At 39.5% G+C, this 18572-nt stretch overlaps 1 protein-coding gene across 1 annotated transcript; it reads left to right on the top strand.

The window, feature by feature from the left end:
* Positions 1-5647: 5647 nt before the first annotated feature.
* On the top strand, positions 5648-18572 carry CALM2 (calmodulin 2 (phosphorylase kinase, delta)). Its single transcript, XM_010838646.1, has 6 exons — positions 5648-5728; positions 11324-11354; positions 16530-16673; positions 16789-16895; positions 17293-17428; positions 17915-18572. The coding sequence occupies exons 1-6, from the start codon at positions 5726-5728 to the stop codon at positions 17941-17943; spliced, it is 450 nt and encodes a 149-aa protein (XP_010836948.1). The 5' UTR covers positions 5648-5725; the 3' UTR covers positions 17944-18572.

Raw genomic sequence — 18572 nt, 5'->3', positions numbered from 1 at the left:
AGAAGTTGATGCACACTGTCAGTGCCTTAGGGCATTTAGGGCTTAATTCTTTCACCTGTTGAGAATCACACAGGACCTGCAATCCAGAATGCCACTGGGGGACTTCCCTGGTGGTACAGTGGATAAGAATCCACCTGCCAGTGCAGAGGGGTGTGGGTTTGATCCCTGATCCAGGAAGATTTCACATGCTGCAGAGCAACTAAGCCTGAACACCACAATGAAGAATAGCCCCTGCTCTCTCAACTAGAGAAAGCCTGCGCAAAGCAACAAAGACCCTGCACAGTCAAAAAAAAAAAAAAGAATGCCACTGAGATTGTCCTCTGCCTTTGTTCATAGCAGAGCTGGCTGGAAGAGAGAAGCTACAGAAAAGAAGTGTCAAAGGATGGGGCTTGTGTTATCTCTATTCTGCAAATTGAGGAACTGAGGCCTGGAGAGGAAGTGAATTATTATTTTCCCAGGATAGACAAAGTTAGAAAGCCGTAAGATCTCACCAGTCAGGAGAGGAAAGTAGACAACCAACTTCCCGGGCCTTGATGTAATGGTTAGTCACCAACTCTGCTTCTCAGCTGGCAGTTGCCAAAGTCAAGCTGCACTGTAAGTCATCTTGTGGAAGACAAATGCTCTATAAATAAATTGATTTGGAACAGTCTCAAATACACAAAAACCACAATGTCTTTAAATGTATGTCTCAACTTTTTTTTTCTCTCATTTTCTTTCTCTTATTAGAGAGGTCAGCAAGGAAGGTTTTTTTTTTTTTGAATTTTTTTTTTCTTTAATAGAAAATTATTTAATTAGTATACATGTGTTCCCCATCCTGAACCCTCCTCCCTCCTCCCTCCCCACACCATCCCTCTGGGTCATCCCAGTGCATTAGCCCCAAGCATCCAGCATCGTGCATTGAACCTGGACTGGCATCTCGTTTCATACATGGCGTTTCACATATTTCAATGCCATTCTCCCATTGGGAGAAGATTGTGGGAAGATTTGGGAGAATAGCAAGGAAGGTTTTGCAAGAGAGGCCTTAATAAAATTCAACCTGAGAAACCAAGAAGAACTTTTCTGTATTGTCTTTAAACAGACATATTTGATTATCAAATATTTGTTTAAAAGCTCTTTGATTCAATACATCTGTCTGTAAGCATGCATCTGTATACTATACTCAAGCTAGTTATACATTATACATCAATCCCTTTAAAAACTCATTTTCTAGAAGAACTGATTATTCATTTTTGTCATTCAATTTCTGATCATTAAAAATTTCATGTGTAAAAGCACTGCATACTGGTGGGGTATTGTATAAAGAGAGAATATTCTTAATGACTAGCCTGAAGGAAAAAAAACTGTTGATGGCTCTTCCATCCGAGGAAGAATCAGAGACAAATGTCTGAGGAAAACCTTAGACTTGGGTGATATCAGAATGGAGGGTAATGGGAGAGTGGCCTCAGGGCTCTGATTTCAGCTTAATTCTGATGCAGTTACCCACTTTTAAGTGACATTCTCAGTGGTACACTGTGTTTCATTCATAAGTGAAAGTAGCTCAGCTGTGTCTGACTTTTTGTGACCCCATGGACTATAGCATGCCAGGCTCCTCTGTCTATGGAATTCTCCAGGCAAGAATACTGGACTGGGTTGCCATTTCCTTCTCCAGGGGATCTTCCCAACCCAGGGATGGAACCTGGGTCTCCTGCATTGCAGACAGATTCCTTACTGTCTGAGCCACCAGGGAAGCCCTTGTTTCATTGGTGGGGTAAGTTAATTAAGCCCTCCCCCTGTGGCATCAATGCCTCACCATACTAGCAAGGACAATAGAAGCACACTGAGGGGTCCAGAGCTTTTATTGAGCAGTCATTCATCTGACAGGAAGGTCACAGGGTTGCCAATACTAATTGAAAGAGCTCTTACTTTGTGTCTGATTCACGTGACTGAAAGAAAGCGAATCCACCTCTGGTCTAGTGAAAGAAATACTTTAGATGGCTTGAGAAAATGTCTAAGTTTGAAAATGTTCGTCTCTCAATGTCTGACTCTTGTGACCCCATGGACTGTAGCCCGTCAGGGTCCTCTGTCCATGGAATTCTCTAGACAAGAATACTCGAGTGTGTAGCCATTCCCTTCTCCAGGGTATTCTCCTGACCCATGGATCAAACCTGGGTCTCCTGCATTGCGGGCAGATTCTTTACCATCTGAGCCACCGGGGAAGCCTAAGTTGTTTGCTGCTAAGTTGCTTCAGTCGTGTCCGACTCTGTGTGACCCCATAGATGGCAGCCCACCAGGCTCACCCATCCCTGAGATTCTCCAGGCAAGAACACTGGAGTGGGTTGCCATTTCCTTCTCCAATGCATGAAAGTGAAGTCGCTCAGTCATGTCTGACTTTCAGCGACCCCATGGACTGCAGCCTATCAGGCTCCTCCATCCATGGGATTTTCCAGGCAAGAGTACTGGAGTGGGTTGCCATTGCCTTCTCCAGTCTAAGTTGTTTAAAGCAGATTAAATTCCACTGAGGCTTTCCATGTTGGTTCAGATAAGCTGTTAAGAAAGTATTTTGGTCTTGCGGGGCATTCTGGAGGTATTCTGGAGGGACTCTTCTTCTCAATAAGCAGATCGTACCTTGGTTTGCTGAAAATGCTATTCATTAGGTTTTACAAGGTTGTGCTTTTTAACCGGAAAATTATGAAGTCTTGTTGTGCCTAAGAGGATTTTTTCTGGGCAGTGATTCTACCAACATTCTTGAGGAACTGCAGTTTGAGCATGAATCCCTAGTTTCTTCCTAACTTCCCAGCACTATCTCCTGAAGTAGGCTCACCCTGGTAATGCCTAACCACTGACACTCCTCCACTGTGCCATGTAATTGCCTGCCTTTGCTCTTTCTTTCATCTAAACTTGCTGCTCTATTCCTCCCTGCCTTTTTGCTTTTTCCTGGCCCATTATCATGTCAGACCCAATGGAGGAGTCATGTTCTCTGGGAACCCTCTTTGGAATCTCTGCCGTGGGCGAAATCCTCTAAGCCCCCTCTAAGGTAACAATTACATTATTTTCAAATGCGTTTATACGGTATATAAATTATTGCTGTTCACTTGTTAAATATTCCAGGTTATGCACACCCTTGTTTATTTTGGGTGGGACCAAGAAAGTAATTGTTTTTAAATGGGGTATGGGGAATATATGAAACAAGAATGACAGAATGCCAAATGACAGAATGACAAAATGGTAAACCTAAGTGATTGGTACTTTTTTTGTTATACTTTTCTCTCCATTTGTATATCCCTGGAGAAGGGAATGGCTGCCCACTCCAGTATTCTTGCCTGGAGAATTCCATTGACAGAGGAGCCTGGTAGGCTACAGTCCACTTGTATATAGTTTATATCTAAAGTTTTCCAAATTAAAAGTTCAAAAATTAAAAAAAAAAAAATTTTCATGTGTGACAAAACGCACGTAAATTTATCATCATAACCATTTAAGTGTAGAGTTCAGTGGTACTAAATACGTAATGCCGTGTTACCATCCCCGTCCATCCCCACCACTATTTTCATCTTGTAGAATCGAAACTCTTATCTATACCCATTAAACAATAACTCCTTGTTCCCCCTTTCCCTGACAACCATCATTCTACTTTCTGTTTCTGTGATTTTTGACTATTCCAAATACCTCAAATAAACGGAATCATACAGTATGTGACTTTTTGTGACTTATTTCACTTAGCATAATGTCATTGAAGTTCATTCCTGCTGTGGCATATTGCAGCATTTTTAAGGCCAAATAGTATGCCATTTATGTACAACAGATGTATACCACATTTTGCTTATCCATTCATCTGCTGATGAACACTTGGATCCTTTCTACATTTTAGCTGTCTTGAATAGTGCCATGAACATGGGTGTAACAATATCTCTAAGATCCTGCTTTCAGTTCTTTTGAGTATATACCAAGAAGCACAATTGCTGGATCATATGGTAATTCTATTTTTAATTTTTTAAGGAACTGCCATGTTATTTTCCAAAGCGGCTGTACCGTTTTACATTCCCACCAACAGTGCACAAGGATGCCAATTTCAGAGCTAATTTCTATGTGGCTTCAAAAATGTTCATTTAAACCTGAGAGATTAAAGACTCAAAAGGGCAAATTCATTAGGAAACTCAGTATGATCACATATACACAATACTATGGTTTTATTATAGTAACCACTGTGTGCCTACCCTGTACCAGGTACTTCAACACTTTACCTAGATGCTAATCTTTATATGATTCTAATTCTTATAACCTTTCAAGATAGGTATTGTAACCTCCATTTTACAAATAAGGCTAAAGATTAAATGACTCATCCAAGGTCATACATCTAACAAAAGTGACCCAACCAGTACTCATACCCAGGTCTCACTCCAAGCCAGAACCCTATTATTCCACAGTATCAAGGAGCTATTGGAATTTTGTATACTGCGTTTTTTCCCCCCTCCTGGTAAATTATCCGCATGATGAAGGCAAAGTGAAGTCGCTCAGTCGTGTCCAACTGTTTGTGACCCCGTGGACTGTAGCCCACCAGGCTCCTCCGTCCATGACTGGAGTGCGTTGCCATTTCCTTCTCCAGGGGATCTTCCCAACCAAGGGATCAAACCCAGGTCTCCCGCATTGCGAGCAGACGCTTTAACGTCTGAGCCACCAGGGAAGCCCAAGAATACTGGAGTGGGTTGCCATTCCCTTCTCCAGGAGATCTTCCCGACCCAGGGATTGAACCCGGGTCTCCCACATTATAGGCAGACGCTTTACGGTCTGAGCCACCAAAGGGGAAGTATCAACGGAAGTTTCTTTAGGATTAGTCAGGTAAACAGCTGCATTCGCCTTTACGAAGATTTTCATGGGCTTTGTGGGCTCAGCTGGTAAAGAATCTGCCTGCAATGCCGGAGACGTGGGTTCGGTCCTTGGGCTGGGAAGATCCTCTGGAGAAGGAAAAAGATACCTGTATTCTGGCCTGGAGAATTCCATGGGGTCACAAAGAGTCGGGCACGACTGTGTGATTTTCACTTTTCGCTTTGTGGGGGAGTTACATGGTAAACGTGTGGCCTCCATAAGGCGGATAAACGAGGCTGAGATGAAGAGCGCGGGGTACGGGTTTCACTAGGTCTTTCAGCTTCATTCTTAATCGCTACTTTCGTAGACCCCCTACACCGGGGCGGGAAAGCGTTCGTGCAAATGTAGCAAGGAAGGATGGGTGGAGGAGGAAAGCTTTCCAGCCAACCGCAGTTGCCAGGACAGCGCGGCCCGAGCCGCAACGGCAGAAGCTGCACCGCGTCCCGGCAGCGGCTGCGAGCCCCAGTGACGCATTGCAGGTACGAACCAGCCAATCAGAGGAGGGCTCAACGATCATCGCGCTTCGCGTCGTTACTACGATGCTCTTCCGCGCCGCAAAGTAGCGCCTCTCAGGCGCCACTCCACCGGCTCTTCAACGGCTCGCTAGGGAGTGAAACACAGTTACGTCATCCGTTCGTCCCCTTCCCTTTATCTTTTGCATCGTCTATCACATAATTGTGGATAAAAGGGTCTCGAGAGGCGTTGGAGGGGAGGGGGTTGGCCGGGACTCGTTTATGATGTTCCGTTATCTGAAGTGTGGCGGAGGGATCTGGCGGAGGGAGGTGTTTATGAGGCGCTGGGGGCGGAGGGGGAGAATTAGTCCGAGTGGAGCGAGCGAGCTGAGTGGTTGTGTGATTGCGTCCCGGAGACCGGTAGCGCTTGCAGCATGGTGAGTGCGTCGCTAAGCTGCGGGCGCTCGGCCTGTAGGGGGTAAGAGGCTGAAGCGAATGGACGAAAGGGAACTAGCCTTTCTCACACTCTCTAGGAGTGGTCTTCGCCAGGGGGATGGTGCGCCAGAGGCTGGGGGCGTCCACGGCGGTTGTGTCGCAGGTGCTCCCCCACCCCACTCTCCTCAGGGAGGTGTCCCGTGGTGTACTGGGGGCCAGGCGCAGCGCCCCCGGGACCTTGGAGCTCCTCAGAGGCTGGATGAGGATGGAGCCGGGGCGGGGGCAGCTGGGTTAGGCGAGGGTGGAAGGGCGGGAGGAGCGGGAGCGCAGAAGCCTTGGGTCGGGCATCTCAAAAGGTCAGCCAGGGGCCGTATTCAAAAGCCCAACGGACGGTTGGTGCGGGCGCCAGGAAGCGCCTTTGTCCGCGCGCGGCCGCCATGCGCCGTGGGGGCGGGCGGGAGCGCGCGAGGCCCGGGGCGAGCGCCCGCGCCGCCGTTAGCCCGCAGCCCCCCGCGTGCTGGGCCGGGAGGGAGCTGGGGGCGCGCGAGCGGGCTGGCGGACAAGCTGAGTGGGCCGAGTCCGCGGGGAGCGGCCGGGGGCGGGGCGGGCTCGGGACCGCGGCCGTCGCTTGCCAGACCCGGCTCGAGCCCCAGCTGCTGCGCTGGCACCTGCGGGACTGCGGAGGTCTGGGCGTCCCGCGGCGCTGCGGGGTCGTCCGGTCCGGCGAAGTTTGGGGAGGGCAGCCTCGTCCGATTCCCATCCCCCACCCCCGGCGGCGAGGAGGAAGCTCGGTGAATACTGATCTTTTTGCTACATATGGGCCTTGAGGCCTAATTCCACTTCCCAGGCTAAATAATTCTAAAAAAAATTCAAGTGGTTTTGTCATTGAAGGAAATGACTGTATCTGAAGTCAGGCGCAGCCTCGCACTGCGCATCTTGTTAGAGAAAGCCAGAGACTCCAGCTGGCTTTTGAAAGGCGTTTTTCTATTCACTCACCGAAAGCCCGCTCCGGGATGACTCCCGTTCTGATGCCAAAGTCGATCTTACCCTCTAACAATCGGAAGGATGCCTTTAACAGGGGCCACAGTCCTCTTTTGAGTGCTCACGTGCACGTTGAAATGTTTAAGATCCATTAACACTATTGCCCCGCACCAACACCCTTGAAAATAACTCCCTATTTCCGTAGCGAAAATGCCAGGTCATCTTTTAAGTGAGGTTTAATTCATTTGTACATTATGATTGTCAAAGACTATGGTGATAGAAGAGTATATTGGGGGACGGGATTTTTTTAAAGCATTTTCCTGTCACTTGAGACCGGAACTCTTGTTCTTTCCTGTTAAGAAAAAGTCTAATGAGCGAGGTAATTTGCAATACTTACTTTGTGGTTCCTTCTGCCAAGTGGTTACAGGCGATGGGTGTGTCCAGGAGGCAAGGTGACATCTTAAACAGGAGTTGGGAATCCTTACCAACTGAAACCTCCACTCTGTATGGGTGTGGGGGGAAGAGTTCACATTTGTTTGATGTACTCGTTCCATTTTGATATTTTAATTATTTTATTCTAAATTTGAATATGCTGGTTGAATTTACTCTTTTAGGTGAAAATATTGGCATGTAATTAAGGTTCTGAATTGTGGGGTGAATTTTTTTATATTATGTAAATAAAAAATAAGTTTGTTTCTAATCAGTCTGATAATTAAATCAAGATCTCAGATTTTCTTGATGAGTCACAGTTTGTATCTACCCTTTCGTAGTCCTTTGCCAAAAGTAAGCTTTTGTAGTTACTGATCACATCATTACTGTTTTGAGTGTTTTTGACAGTCATTGTTAACTAAACTGGGAATCATCCTTGCTAAGTCACTTCAGTTGTGTTAGACTCTTTGCGACCCTATGAACTGTAGCCTGCCAGGCTCCTCTGTCCGTGGGATTCTCTGCGCAAAAATACTTAAGTGGGTTGCCCTTTCCTACTCCAGGGAATCTTCCCAACCCAAGGATCGAACCCTCCTGTCCTATGTCTCCTGCACTGGCAGGCAGGTTCTTTACCGCTGGCATAGGTAATTTAATAATTACAAGACCTGAAGTTTTAAAATTAGGACTCCATAAAGTCAAAGAATGAAAATTTATTTGATACGGAATAAGTTTGCTCATGTGGCTGTTGGGTTTACGTATAGTTGATACATGGTCATTGAAAGGGAGATTGATTAAGAAGACTTGAGGCAGGGGTGATGAGATAAGTAAAAGATGTGAAGACGTGGAACTTTTGGTCACTTGAATCCAAATAAATACCCATCGAACAGCAAGAAGATCTGTTTCTGTTAGACTAAAGAAATTAATTATGCCTCTATTAAAGTATTGAAAGTTCTAGGTTCAGGTAGACTGATCAAATTAGGCCTTTAATAAAGGTCCTAATTTTTAAGTAGTTTATTCTAGTTTCCCTTTTGGGCCAAGATACTGTTCTATCTGAAATAACTTAGAGACTGCTTTTGATATAGGTAAAACAAATGCCCTGACTTCTGAAACTAGAAAAATTTTTGCTTAGCATGGAAGCCTTTGTTGTATCTAAGTAAGTAATACTTGGAGTAAACAGGAATGAATGCAAAACGAAAGTTTGCTCCATTTCAAGCCTATGGACTCATATATTTATTGAGATAAGAATTTTGGATTATTTTTATACCACCTTTGACTAGATAAGCTCCATGGTATCCATACCTACTACTTTTGAATGCCATTTGGGAAATGTTAAATAGGCACATAATTCCCTTAAGGTCACACATGTAGTCTAGATTAGTGGACTCTGTTTTTCTCAGTGTTTACAAATCACCTGTGGTTCTTCAAAATGCACAGTCTAGTCCAGTAAGTCTCAGCTGGAACCTGAGCATATACTAATGTTTGGGAGCTTTCTCTAGAGTTGACAGTAGCAGTTGAAAGCGATATTTGTAGAAATAAAGGAGTAAGAAGTAGTCATCTCTCTAGTGAATTACTCTTCACTGAGGTAAACACATTTTAATGAGCTTGAGTTTTCCCAAAAGTATAATTCTTCTAGTTCTTCTACTAAGAAAATGACACTCTGTATAGACAAAAATAAGAACCAAATTCATTTGCATGTCATTGGAAAAAGCTTACAAATTACAGTGCTAGGGAGCTTTGTGTTTTTACTTTCAGTAGTTTTTAGTCTGAAAGTTACTGATGAAGGTTATTTTAAAGCCTTGGACTCTGGGTTAGTAGTAAATACAAAAGAAAGTTTTTTTTTCTTCCTAAAGCCTTCTCAGCTTTCATATGTGAGTCTTCCCAAAATCTCCTCCCTCACAACTTGTTGAAAAAACCCCACTGTCTCAGTTTCTGCACATAGCAGTCATTCTTTCAGCGTTCACATATGTTGCTGTGTTTTCCACACTTTCGGGTTAACATTTTTAGTCCTAAACTGATTTCTTCTGCCCCATTTGTTCCTGGGCTTGTGGCTTCAGTTTGTGGAAATAAATTTTCTCATCTTAAATCAAAGTTAAAAAGAAACATGGAGAGTTTGCTGTAAAGGGCTTGATAATGCCCCACCTGTCTACCTTCACTGTGAAAGTTGAACTAGTCAGGTTGGTGTTTAATGTTAACATTGTAGGTTCTTTGGTTAATTAACTTACATAAAATAATTTTCACTGAACTTTTGGGGCTAGCCCTTTATATAGCTTCTAAATGCACAATGACTCTGCAAGGTAGGTATTAATATTCTGTGTTACAGATGAAGTTGACAATGAGAGTTTGAGTAACATGTCCAAGGTCACATGGCAGAGCTGGGATACTAAACCAGTGATGCCTCAAAGCACCATGCCATGTTATCCTTCTTTTAGAAATGATAGAAGTCCTGCAGGATGGAATTAGATCAGAGGTAAATCATCAGCCTCTAACAGAGTAAAAAATATCAGTGGATTTACTGGGTTTTAATTCTTATTCGTAGAGAACACAATCTGATTTTATACCAAATACTTGGGACAATTGGGATTTGTTAAGGATAAAAGTAGATAATTTTTATTTTATTAACTTGTGCATTTGAGCTTGATTATTGGCTTTTCAATTTTAAATTGCTAGACTTGGCTTTTTTTCTAAAGACCTTGTATTTGCTTCAAGGTCAAATCAAAATTGATTAGGGAAAGAAATTTCTGCTTTTCTGGGTTTCTTCTCAAATGTTCTCATGCTGTCCCCTAGAGAAAATGTGAATGCCATCCTGTATTAAGGTTATTATCCTTTCCAGGGGTGTGTTCATTTAAAATGAAACCAGGCAGTGTTTGTTTTTCTTTCATATCAATAAATGAATGGATTAATCACAGTATGCTTGACTTCTGTAGGTAGGAATGTTAGCTAGGAAGCTACTTCTTGTCAGTGCCTCTGGATATATGTTCCAATAAGCAGTGCATGTCCACAGATGAAGGCCACATGAGGAACAGGGAGCCTTATTATTTTGCAAGTATCTTTATAGTGTGCTCTGAATTTAAAACTTGAGGATATGTCCAACAAGTGTTTAATCCTGACCCTACATGTTAGTTATTTTGTACTCCTGCTCCCTAAAATTTAACCTTAGCCTTTTTCCCCATCTGTAAGATAGAGTATTAATGGTATTATTAATTCCATTTAGGGTTTGAAGATTGAGTAAAAGCAACATATATAATGGGTTACAGCAAATGCCTGAACATGCTTTTTGTTTTTTTAAAGTAAAAACAAGTAACTGTTCTCCATTTGCTAAAAATATCAAATCTTATCACTTTGGAATTTTAAATATTAAAAGAAAATGAATAACTGGACTTAACATTTTGTAAATAATGTACTTCAAATCCTGGATTCTCTGCAGTTGCATGGCAGGTGAAGAGGAGTAAAACTGGTAACTTTCATGTTGCCCCAACCAGTACACCTTGGATTTTTATCTTTTTGATAGATAAAGAGTTTTGCTTAGTAATCTTTGGGTTTTTTGAGGTTTGGAACATCACGTGTCCAAGTGAAGTATTTAATCACTTACAGGGAAAGTTTACGGAGAAGGCAATGGCACCCCACTCCAGTACTCTTGCCTGGAAAATCCCAGGGACGGAGGAGCCTGGTCGTCTGCCGTCTATGGGGTCGCACAGAGTCGGACACGACTGAAGTGACTTAGCAGCAGGGAAAGTTTAAATGTAGTTCTTGTTGATTTTTTGATTCGGTGGAGATTTCTGGTATTAATGGTTTTTATCTACCTGAGGAGATGAGCTTAAGTTTACATATACAAACTTTGAGAAAGGAAACAATGCTTCTTTGCATCTATCCTTGATTTAGAAGAGTACAATTCCAATTAAACTTTGTAGTGTTAGTGTGCTAGATTTGCTTTTTTAAAATTAATGTAAAATTTAGACTTTCGAATATATTCTGAAATATTTTCACATCTTAAACTTGGGGGCAAGGTAGCTTAGCTTTGGAGATAAATCAGATGTATTTTCTGCTCCCTGTGTTTGGTACTAAGGAGTGAACTAAATGAAGTTGAGAAGTTTATGAAACCAGATGAACCCGAAATGTTTTTAAACTTGTTTCTGTAACTGTTAAACTACATACTGTCAAGCCACTTACCTATTTCTTTGATTTCTTTTTAGGCTGACCAACTGACTGAAGAGCAGATTGCAGGTGAGAAATAATTTTGCTAGGTTATACCTGTTGAATTTTATTATAAACTGAAAAGCCATTCTCAAAAAAAGATATTTGTATGAAAGAATTGACTTTGATCTGTGTAGTAGATGGGAACGAGTGTAATGTAAGAGAGTAATTGAACCTGCTTTGGCAAATGAAAAGGAAAACTTGTCTGTGTAAGATGTGTGGGGCTAACTGTAATTAAAGACATGTTTTTAGGTTATGTAGATATACTTTTGAGCCTGGTGTTGGGGTGCTCTTTGTTTTTCTTGAGGTTATTTTAGTCTAAAGATTAATTCTGGGCAGTTTTTAACACTGAAACTTCAAATCAGTCTCCACAAGAAAAGAGGCCAAGTAGTAGTTAACTTGAAATGTAAAATCAGAAAATGAATGTTGAATTTAACTGTGATTTAAAGTAACTAATATCTTAACCTTAGAATTGCATGTACGGTTGGTCAGTCAGGGAATAACCATTTCTCTAGTGAAAAACTTAGATCCAAAAGTTAGTATTCTGTTTTACAGACGCAGTAAATTTGAATTTTATCTTAAAAGCGGTGACAGCTATTGAATGAAATGAGTTTGTTTTGTATCCTTTAGTTTGCTGTGAAAATGTGAAATTGTTATATAAAACCTGATGTCATGTAGTCATTATGCTGAACCAGTAGTACTTTTGATTTTATTCGAATATTTTTGAGGTGGCTAGTTAACAGAATATTGGGGAAACTTCTAAATGGGTTTTTGTTTTGTTTTGTTTTTTAATTTCAGTGTTGAAATGCTTTTCAAACTCTATTCCTTGACTTTGATTAAAGAGAGACTTAGTAAGGAAAGCATCAGGCAGTTTTAACTGCAATGGTTTTCCTGATAGGCAAGGAGTTTCAAGGGCTCAAAAGCACTAAAGCTTTTTTTTTTTAAACGCTAGAGAAAACTGAGAAACCCAGTTGAAACTCAGGTATTACTTTACTACCCCACACTTAATACACAGTCTTGGCAGAGCCAGAAATCAATAATCTCAAATTCTCATCACAGATAATATTTGCTTAGACTGTATAAAGTAGAAAGCTATTAGCACTGAGGACCAATTTGACAGGCTTTATTTTTATTTCTTACTATGTGCATTTGACTTAAGCTGGGAATTTGCTCTTTAGGGTTGGTAAATTTGTATGTATAGAGTATGTTGAAGGAGTCAGGCAGAGCTTTGGAAATGATTTCTTTTGTTCATATTATAGTATTTTAGGTGTATTGATGAAATGTAAGTTATTCTGGAATAGTTTTTTATGTATGACTCAGGCTATTATTTCCAATCTTAAGTTCTTACCTTCTCTAATAGACCTGTCTTCTTTGCCTTTGTTTCTCCGTAGTCTCAGTCAGGTAGTTCTGCATGGCACAGCTTTGTTCACTTTAGGGTAGATAGTGAATTATTCAAAGTGCCAGTTACATAGCTGGTGCTCATTACTCCTTTCCCAAACACACATACAACTCTTTTAAAAAGTAGTTTGTGTCTGTTAAATTCAAGAGAATCAATCCTCAATACTTGATAGCATTTTTGTAAAAAATACATGCAGTTCATGGAACATTGTCCTTAAGATAAATTCTGTCTTTTCATTGGTTCCTATCATACAATTAAATTCTAGTGAGAGTAGCAGAAAAATCTGTTCCAGGTTCTTTCCCTACCCTGCCTTTTCCTAGGCTTTTAATAAAGCTGTTCTTGGAGCCCAGGTTTTAGTGAACCTTTAAAGTAGAGGAGCTAAAGCTTTTATGCTACTAAAATAAAAATCCTTATTTCCTCTTGTTTCCCACTACCTCCCACACAGTAAGGACTGAGTAAATACTTCCTGAATATATAAATTTTCAAAGATGTGTGCCACACAGATATGTTCTAAAGCAGTACCTACTCTATCCTAACAATCACTCTGCCTCCTCCTAGAGTCCCTTACTTTTGAGTTGCAAAGTTGAATATACTAAGGTACTTTTTCAGTTAGCTTTATCTTCATATGCTGACCGATTTAAAATTCCTCTAGCAGGTAACTTCGCTTAGAAAAATGTACGCTTATAGTTTAGGTGAAGTGTCTAGAATTGTTACGTTACCCTGGTCTTAAAGAGCAATCCAGAACAGTCTAGTGTGACATCAATAATAGCAAGTTAATTTTGTTGATGAATTGCCATGATGTCGTTAGTTGTTGGTGTTTAAAGGGAAAATGTAAAATAATTTTTTTCTTTAAAGAAATTTATGCCTAAAGTTTTAAATTTCAGTGTAGAGATAAAACTTACTTGATTAAAAAAAAGTACTAATCTTACTCAATAATAAAGGCCTTTAAGGATTTAAATATATGGCCTTTAAAGGATCATTAAGTTCAGAATTTTATAAATAAATAGAAATTGGTAAACAGACATTAGATTTGTCTTAATTACGATAACCTGTTTTAATAATAATGTGAATTTATGTAAAACATAATTAGAAAGGTATCCTGTGGTTGCTAATGAAAATCTAAAACAAGTAATAATATGACTTCTGAAAGTTTCAACTTAGGCATAACTAGAATAGATTTTGGGAGGTTCCATCAGTTATATTGAAGAGACCTGTTTTCTTACTGTGTTTTGGAGTTTTGACTCCTAGGTTTATATTTCAAGTCATTCCTGGGAATTACTTGTTTAAAATGATAGGCTTCTATATATGAAGATTAAACAAGTTCTGAAGCACAGGTGGTGAGCTATAAAAGCAGGTGAATTGTATTTTTCAGTTTGTTTCTATTTCAGGATTTTACAGGTATTTCTGCCTCTTAAACTTTCTGAAATTTAGAACATACATAGATGTGTAGCATGCATCTTTCAGAAATAGTTTTTGAAATTAAGTCATTTAGTAAAATGATTATGTCTGATAGTTATATCTGGGGATTTTTGTACATAATGGTGTTAAATGATGCCTATATTATAGCGGAGAATGTAATTAAATACAAATCTCTTAAGTAATTTTCTTGGAGGCCAAGTTACTAGGTGATAGATGCTAATGTGTTCAAACTCTTAGTAGTTTACATACTTCCAGACAGTATTTGTACATCTGTTTTTTTAAAAGACTCGGGTAAAGTGGAAATACTTTTATCAAATTCTGCTCTTTGTAGGACTTACTGATTTACTTTTGTCATTGAATTGGTCTAGGTTAGTACTGCATGTTTTCATAAGATCAGTCAGTAGTTTGGTTCTAAGCTTCTAATATTGGGTGAGTTTCTCTGAAAACAAGTTAACATTTAAATGGAGTGGACTGTTTAGTACTGAGAGTAAGTAGCACATACTACAGTAATACTAGTCTAAAGCTAAACAATTAAAAGAATCAAAGCAGAAGAAAATAATGTGATAATCCAAAATGGTAATAGGACTCAGGTACTTGTGGAACCCATTTGGAACCCACTTGGGTGGAACCCATCTGGAGGCTATTGTGATAGTCCAGATAAAAGATGATGGGGCCATGAACCAAAATGTTGGATGTAGAGATGAAAAAAGAATCAGGCAGTATTTCAATAGCAGAATTCAGCAGGCCCGTTTCAGGGGAAAAGAGTTAAGGTAACTTGCTTGTGTTCCTAGGGTTGCTGTATATGGAATTCATTTTCATTAAGTTTTCCCTGAGGTCAGCTAGGGGAGATGTCCTGTAGGATGTCAGAAATAAAAGTATTACGTTGAGAGAGATGAGTGGACTAACTGAAGTCTTCATTAGTGGGCATAGATGTAATGGCCAAAGAGAGAAGGATAAGAAATTTGGTCAGATCTACATGCAGGAGACAAATAGGAGCGAGACCCTTTGGCAGTATAAGGTAGAAAGTAAAGGACTTCGAAAGTCAAGAGAAGTTTTCCTCTGTAGTTTTGCTACAGGAAAATGACATCATCTCTTTCTTGATACTTAAGTACTTGCCAGGCATAGTTCAACGTGCTTTACTTACATTAATTATTTAATTTAGAAAGTAGGTACCAAGTGAACAAGTGAAAGTTGATCAATTGTGTCCAGTTCTTTGTGACCCCATGGCCTATACAGTCCATGGAATTCTCCAGGCCAGAAGACTGGAGTGGGTAGCCTTTCTCTTCTCCAGGGGGTCTTCCCAACCCAGGTCTCGCATTGTAGGTGGATTCTTTACTAGCTGAGCCACAAGGGAAGGGACAGTTAGCCCTAAGTAACAAAAATGAGGAAGCTGAGGTGGAAAATTTGCCCAAGGTTCAATTACTAGTTAGTAGCAGAGCCCAGGCAGTTGAGTTCCAAATTCTGCTTTTAGTTTCGGTGCTTTATGTTTTTGTATTTACTTGCTGATTGAGCCTAATATCTCTACTCCTACTCGCTTTGTTATTAGCTTATTAATATGCTCTCTTGCACTGTTAAAGTAAATCTCTAGTTTCTCTGTATTCGGGTATCCTAGACTGTTCTAGTAGCTTTCCATGTAAACTAGTGGTGAACTATTGATAAAAACAGCATCATTTCACAATAGTATCTTAAAGATTTTAGGCAATAATATATTTCATTCTGTTGCAAGCTCGGAATTTATATTCTGAAGAGAGGTCTAAATTATTTTTGTTTTCAGTGATAATAACAGTTAAAACTGGCCATATATGCCTTTATCATCCCATTGTTAACATCATTACAGATTATTTGGTGATAGCCTCTTCTGTCCTCCAGAAAAGGAAACTAGCTTAATGCATGTTGTTCTAAAGTTTATAGTTTTTTGTTTTTGATTTAGTAAGTGATTAAATGGACTTAGTTTTGACTGTAAGGATTACTGTAAGTAGTACAATTGCTGTACAGAAATAAACGTATTTGGTCCTTTTCTATTGTGAGTGTAGGTTAGATCTGTAATTTAGAATTGTGTTCCACAGAGCAGCTTAAACAGAAAATACAGAAGCAGACATTTGGGGTTTTTTGGTTCTGCTTTTTCAACAATAATTTGACTTTTATCTAGTCTAGATTTTGGAGTTCCCTGTGAGATTTTAGATGGAAAAAACTCCCAGGTAGATCAGTATGAACATATGATTAACTTAAAAAGTTTGAAATACCACAAGGTTTTCCACCTTCAGGAATAAAAATCCCATTTCAGGTCCTATCTCCATATAATATCTTTGAGAGTTGATTAATACATTTCGCTTAGGTTACTTTATTTTTAACCTGTACATTTGGATTGTGTTTTCTTTTTCAAACAGAATTCAAAGAAGCTTTTTCACTATTTGACAAGGATGGTGATGGAACTATAACAACAAAGGAATTGGGAACTGTAATGAGATCTCTTGGGCAGAATCCCACAGAAGCAGAGTTACAGGACATGATTAATGAAGTAGATGCTGATGGTACATCTTTTTAATTCTGGGTTTGAGAAGAGGGAGTTGAAGAAGTGGCATTTAAATTCTATTGTAATATTTCAATATTTCAAATATTGTAATACTTCACCTAATACCATTGCAGGTAATGGCACAATTGACTTCCCGGAATTTCTGACAATGATGGCAAGAAAAATGAAAGATACAGACAGTGAAGAAGAAATTAGAGAAGCATTCCGTGTGTTTGATAAAGTAAGTATTTGAAACTGGATTTGTTCCATTTTAATTTGAGGATTTTTAAATATATTAGGATCTCTTAATCTCTGAAGATTTGTTTTTGTGATTATTTGCCAACATACTTTAATATCAAGCAGAAGCTTTCTAAGAATTTAGAAGATTTCCTAATAACATTCTTTACTGACTGAGCTATGAGGGAAGCCCAGTAGTTTTTATATATATACATATATATATATATAGTATTAGTTTTGTGGCAGAAGAGGTATTGACTTTGGAACTAAGAAATAGTTAAATAAAGGTTTGTGTGGATTTCTAAAGTATATTTTGCTCCCGAATGTGAAGTTTAATAAACTTCTTATCTAGCTCATTACATCGATAATATTGCTCAGACATTTTACTAAATTTTTTGCAGGATGGTAATGGCTATATTAGTGCAGCAGAGCTTCGCCATGTGATGACAAACCTTGGAGAGAAGTTAACAGATGAAGAGGTTGATGAAATGATCAGGGAAGCAGATATTGATGGTGATGGTCAAGTAAACTATGAAGGTAAGTCTTTGCACTGTCACAGCTGTATCCTGTGCTTTACTATCAGATCCTACCCTTTTAAAAGAAGCACTGCACTCCAAACTAGGATAAAACCATTTTTGGTTACCATTTTTGGTACCATTGTGGAACAGTTTGAAAAGCTTCTTTAAACTTATTTCAGGATCCTCAAAATTAAGGTGACTTTAATGTCTTTCATTGGATTATCCTTCCCTTCAATTAGCTTTAAGTCTGAAATTATTCATGCTTCTGTTCAGAAGTATTATATATGATAAACTAAAGCAATGATTTGGTTTATTTGTTAATAATCATAAATAATTTTTGATTTGTGAAGAATCTCGCTTTAGCAGTAAATTAGCTTTCCTCTGTACTTTATAGTTTTGACAAAAGACAGGGGAGTGGGAACTGCTCAGTAGTTGAGTAAATGTGATTGGTTTTGTCAGACTTTTGCCATTGACTCAACATCTTTGTATACTTCTTCTTTTTCAGAGTTTGTACAAATGATGACAGCAAAGTGAAGACATTGTACAGAATGTGTTAAATTTCTTGTACAAAATTGTTTATTTGCCTTTTCTTTGTTTGTAACTTATCTGTAAAAGGTTTCCCCCTACTGTCAAAAAAAAATATGCATGTATAGTAATTAGGACTTCATTCCTCCATGTTTTCTTCCCTTATCTTACTGTCATTGTCCTGAAACCTTATTTTAGAAAATTGATCAAGTAACATGTTGCATGTGGCTTACTCTGGATATATCTAAGCCCTTCTGCACATCTAAACTTAGATGGAGTTGGTCAAATGAGGGAACATCTGGGTTATGCCTTTTTTTTTTTTTTTTTGAGTAGTTTTCTTTAGGAACTGTCAGCATGTTGTTGTTGAAGTGTGGAGTTGTAACTCTGCGTGGACTACGGACAGTCAACAATATGTACTTAAAAGTTGCACTATTGCAAAACGGGTGTTTTATCCAGGTACTCGTACACTATTTTTTTGTACTGCTGGTCCTATACCAGAAACATTTTCTTTTATTGTTAACTTGCTTTTTAAACTTTGTTTTAGCCACTTAAAGAAAATCTGCTTATGGCACAATTTGCCTCAAATCCATTCCAAGTTGTATATTTGTTTTCCAATAAAAAAATTACAATTTACCCAA

This window comes from Bison bison, unplaced genomic scaffold (genome assembly GCF_000754665.1).
Source record: "Bison bison bison isolate TAMUID 2011002044 unplaced genomic scaffold, Bison_UMD1.0 scf7180017864101, whole genome shotgun sequence".
Taxonomy (NCBI): domain Eukaryota; kingdom Metazoa; phylum Chordata; class Mammalia; order Artiodactyla; family Bovidae; genus Bison; species Bison bison.
This window is presented reverse-complemented; position numbering and strand designations above follow the sequence as displayed.

Excerpts from the sequence above, each read along its gene's own strand:
- CALM2 (XM_010838646.1), top strand. Across the intron at positions 11,355-16,529 it reads GACTGAAGAGCAGATTGCAG|AATTCAAAGAAGCTTTTTCA; the intron begins GTGAGAAATAAT and ends TTTTTCAAACAG. Across the intron at positions 16,674-16,788 it reads TAATGAAGTAGATGCTGATG|GTAATGGCACAATTGACTTC; the intron begins GTACATCTTTTT and ends ATACCATTGCAG.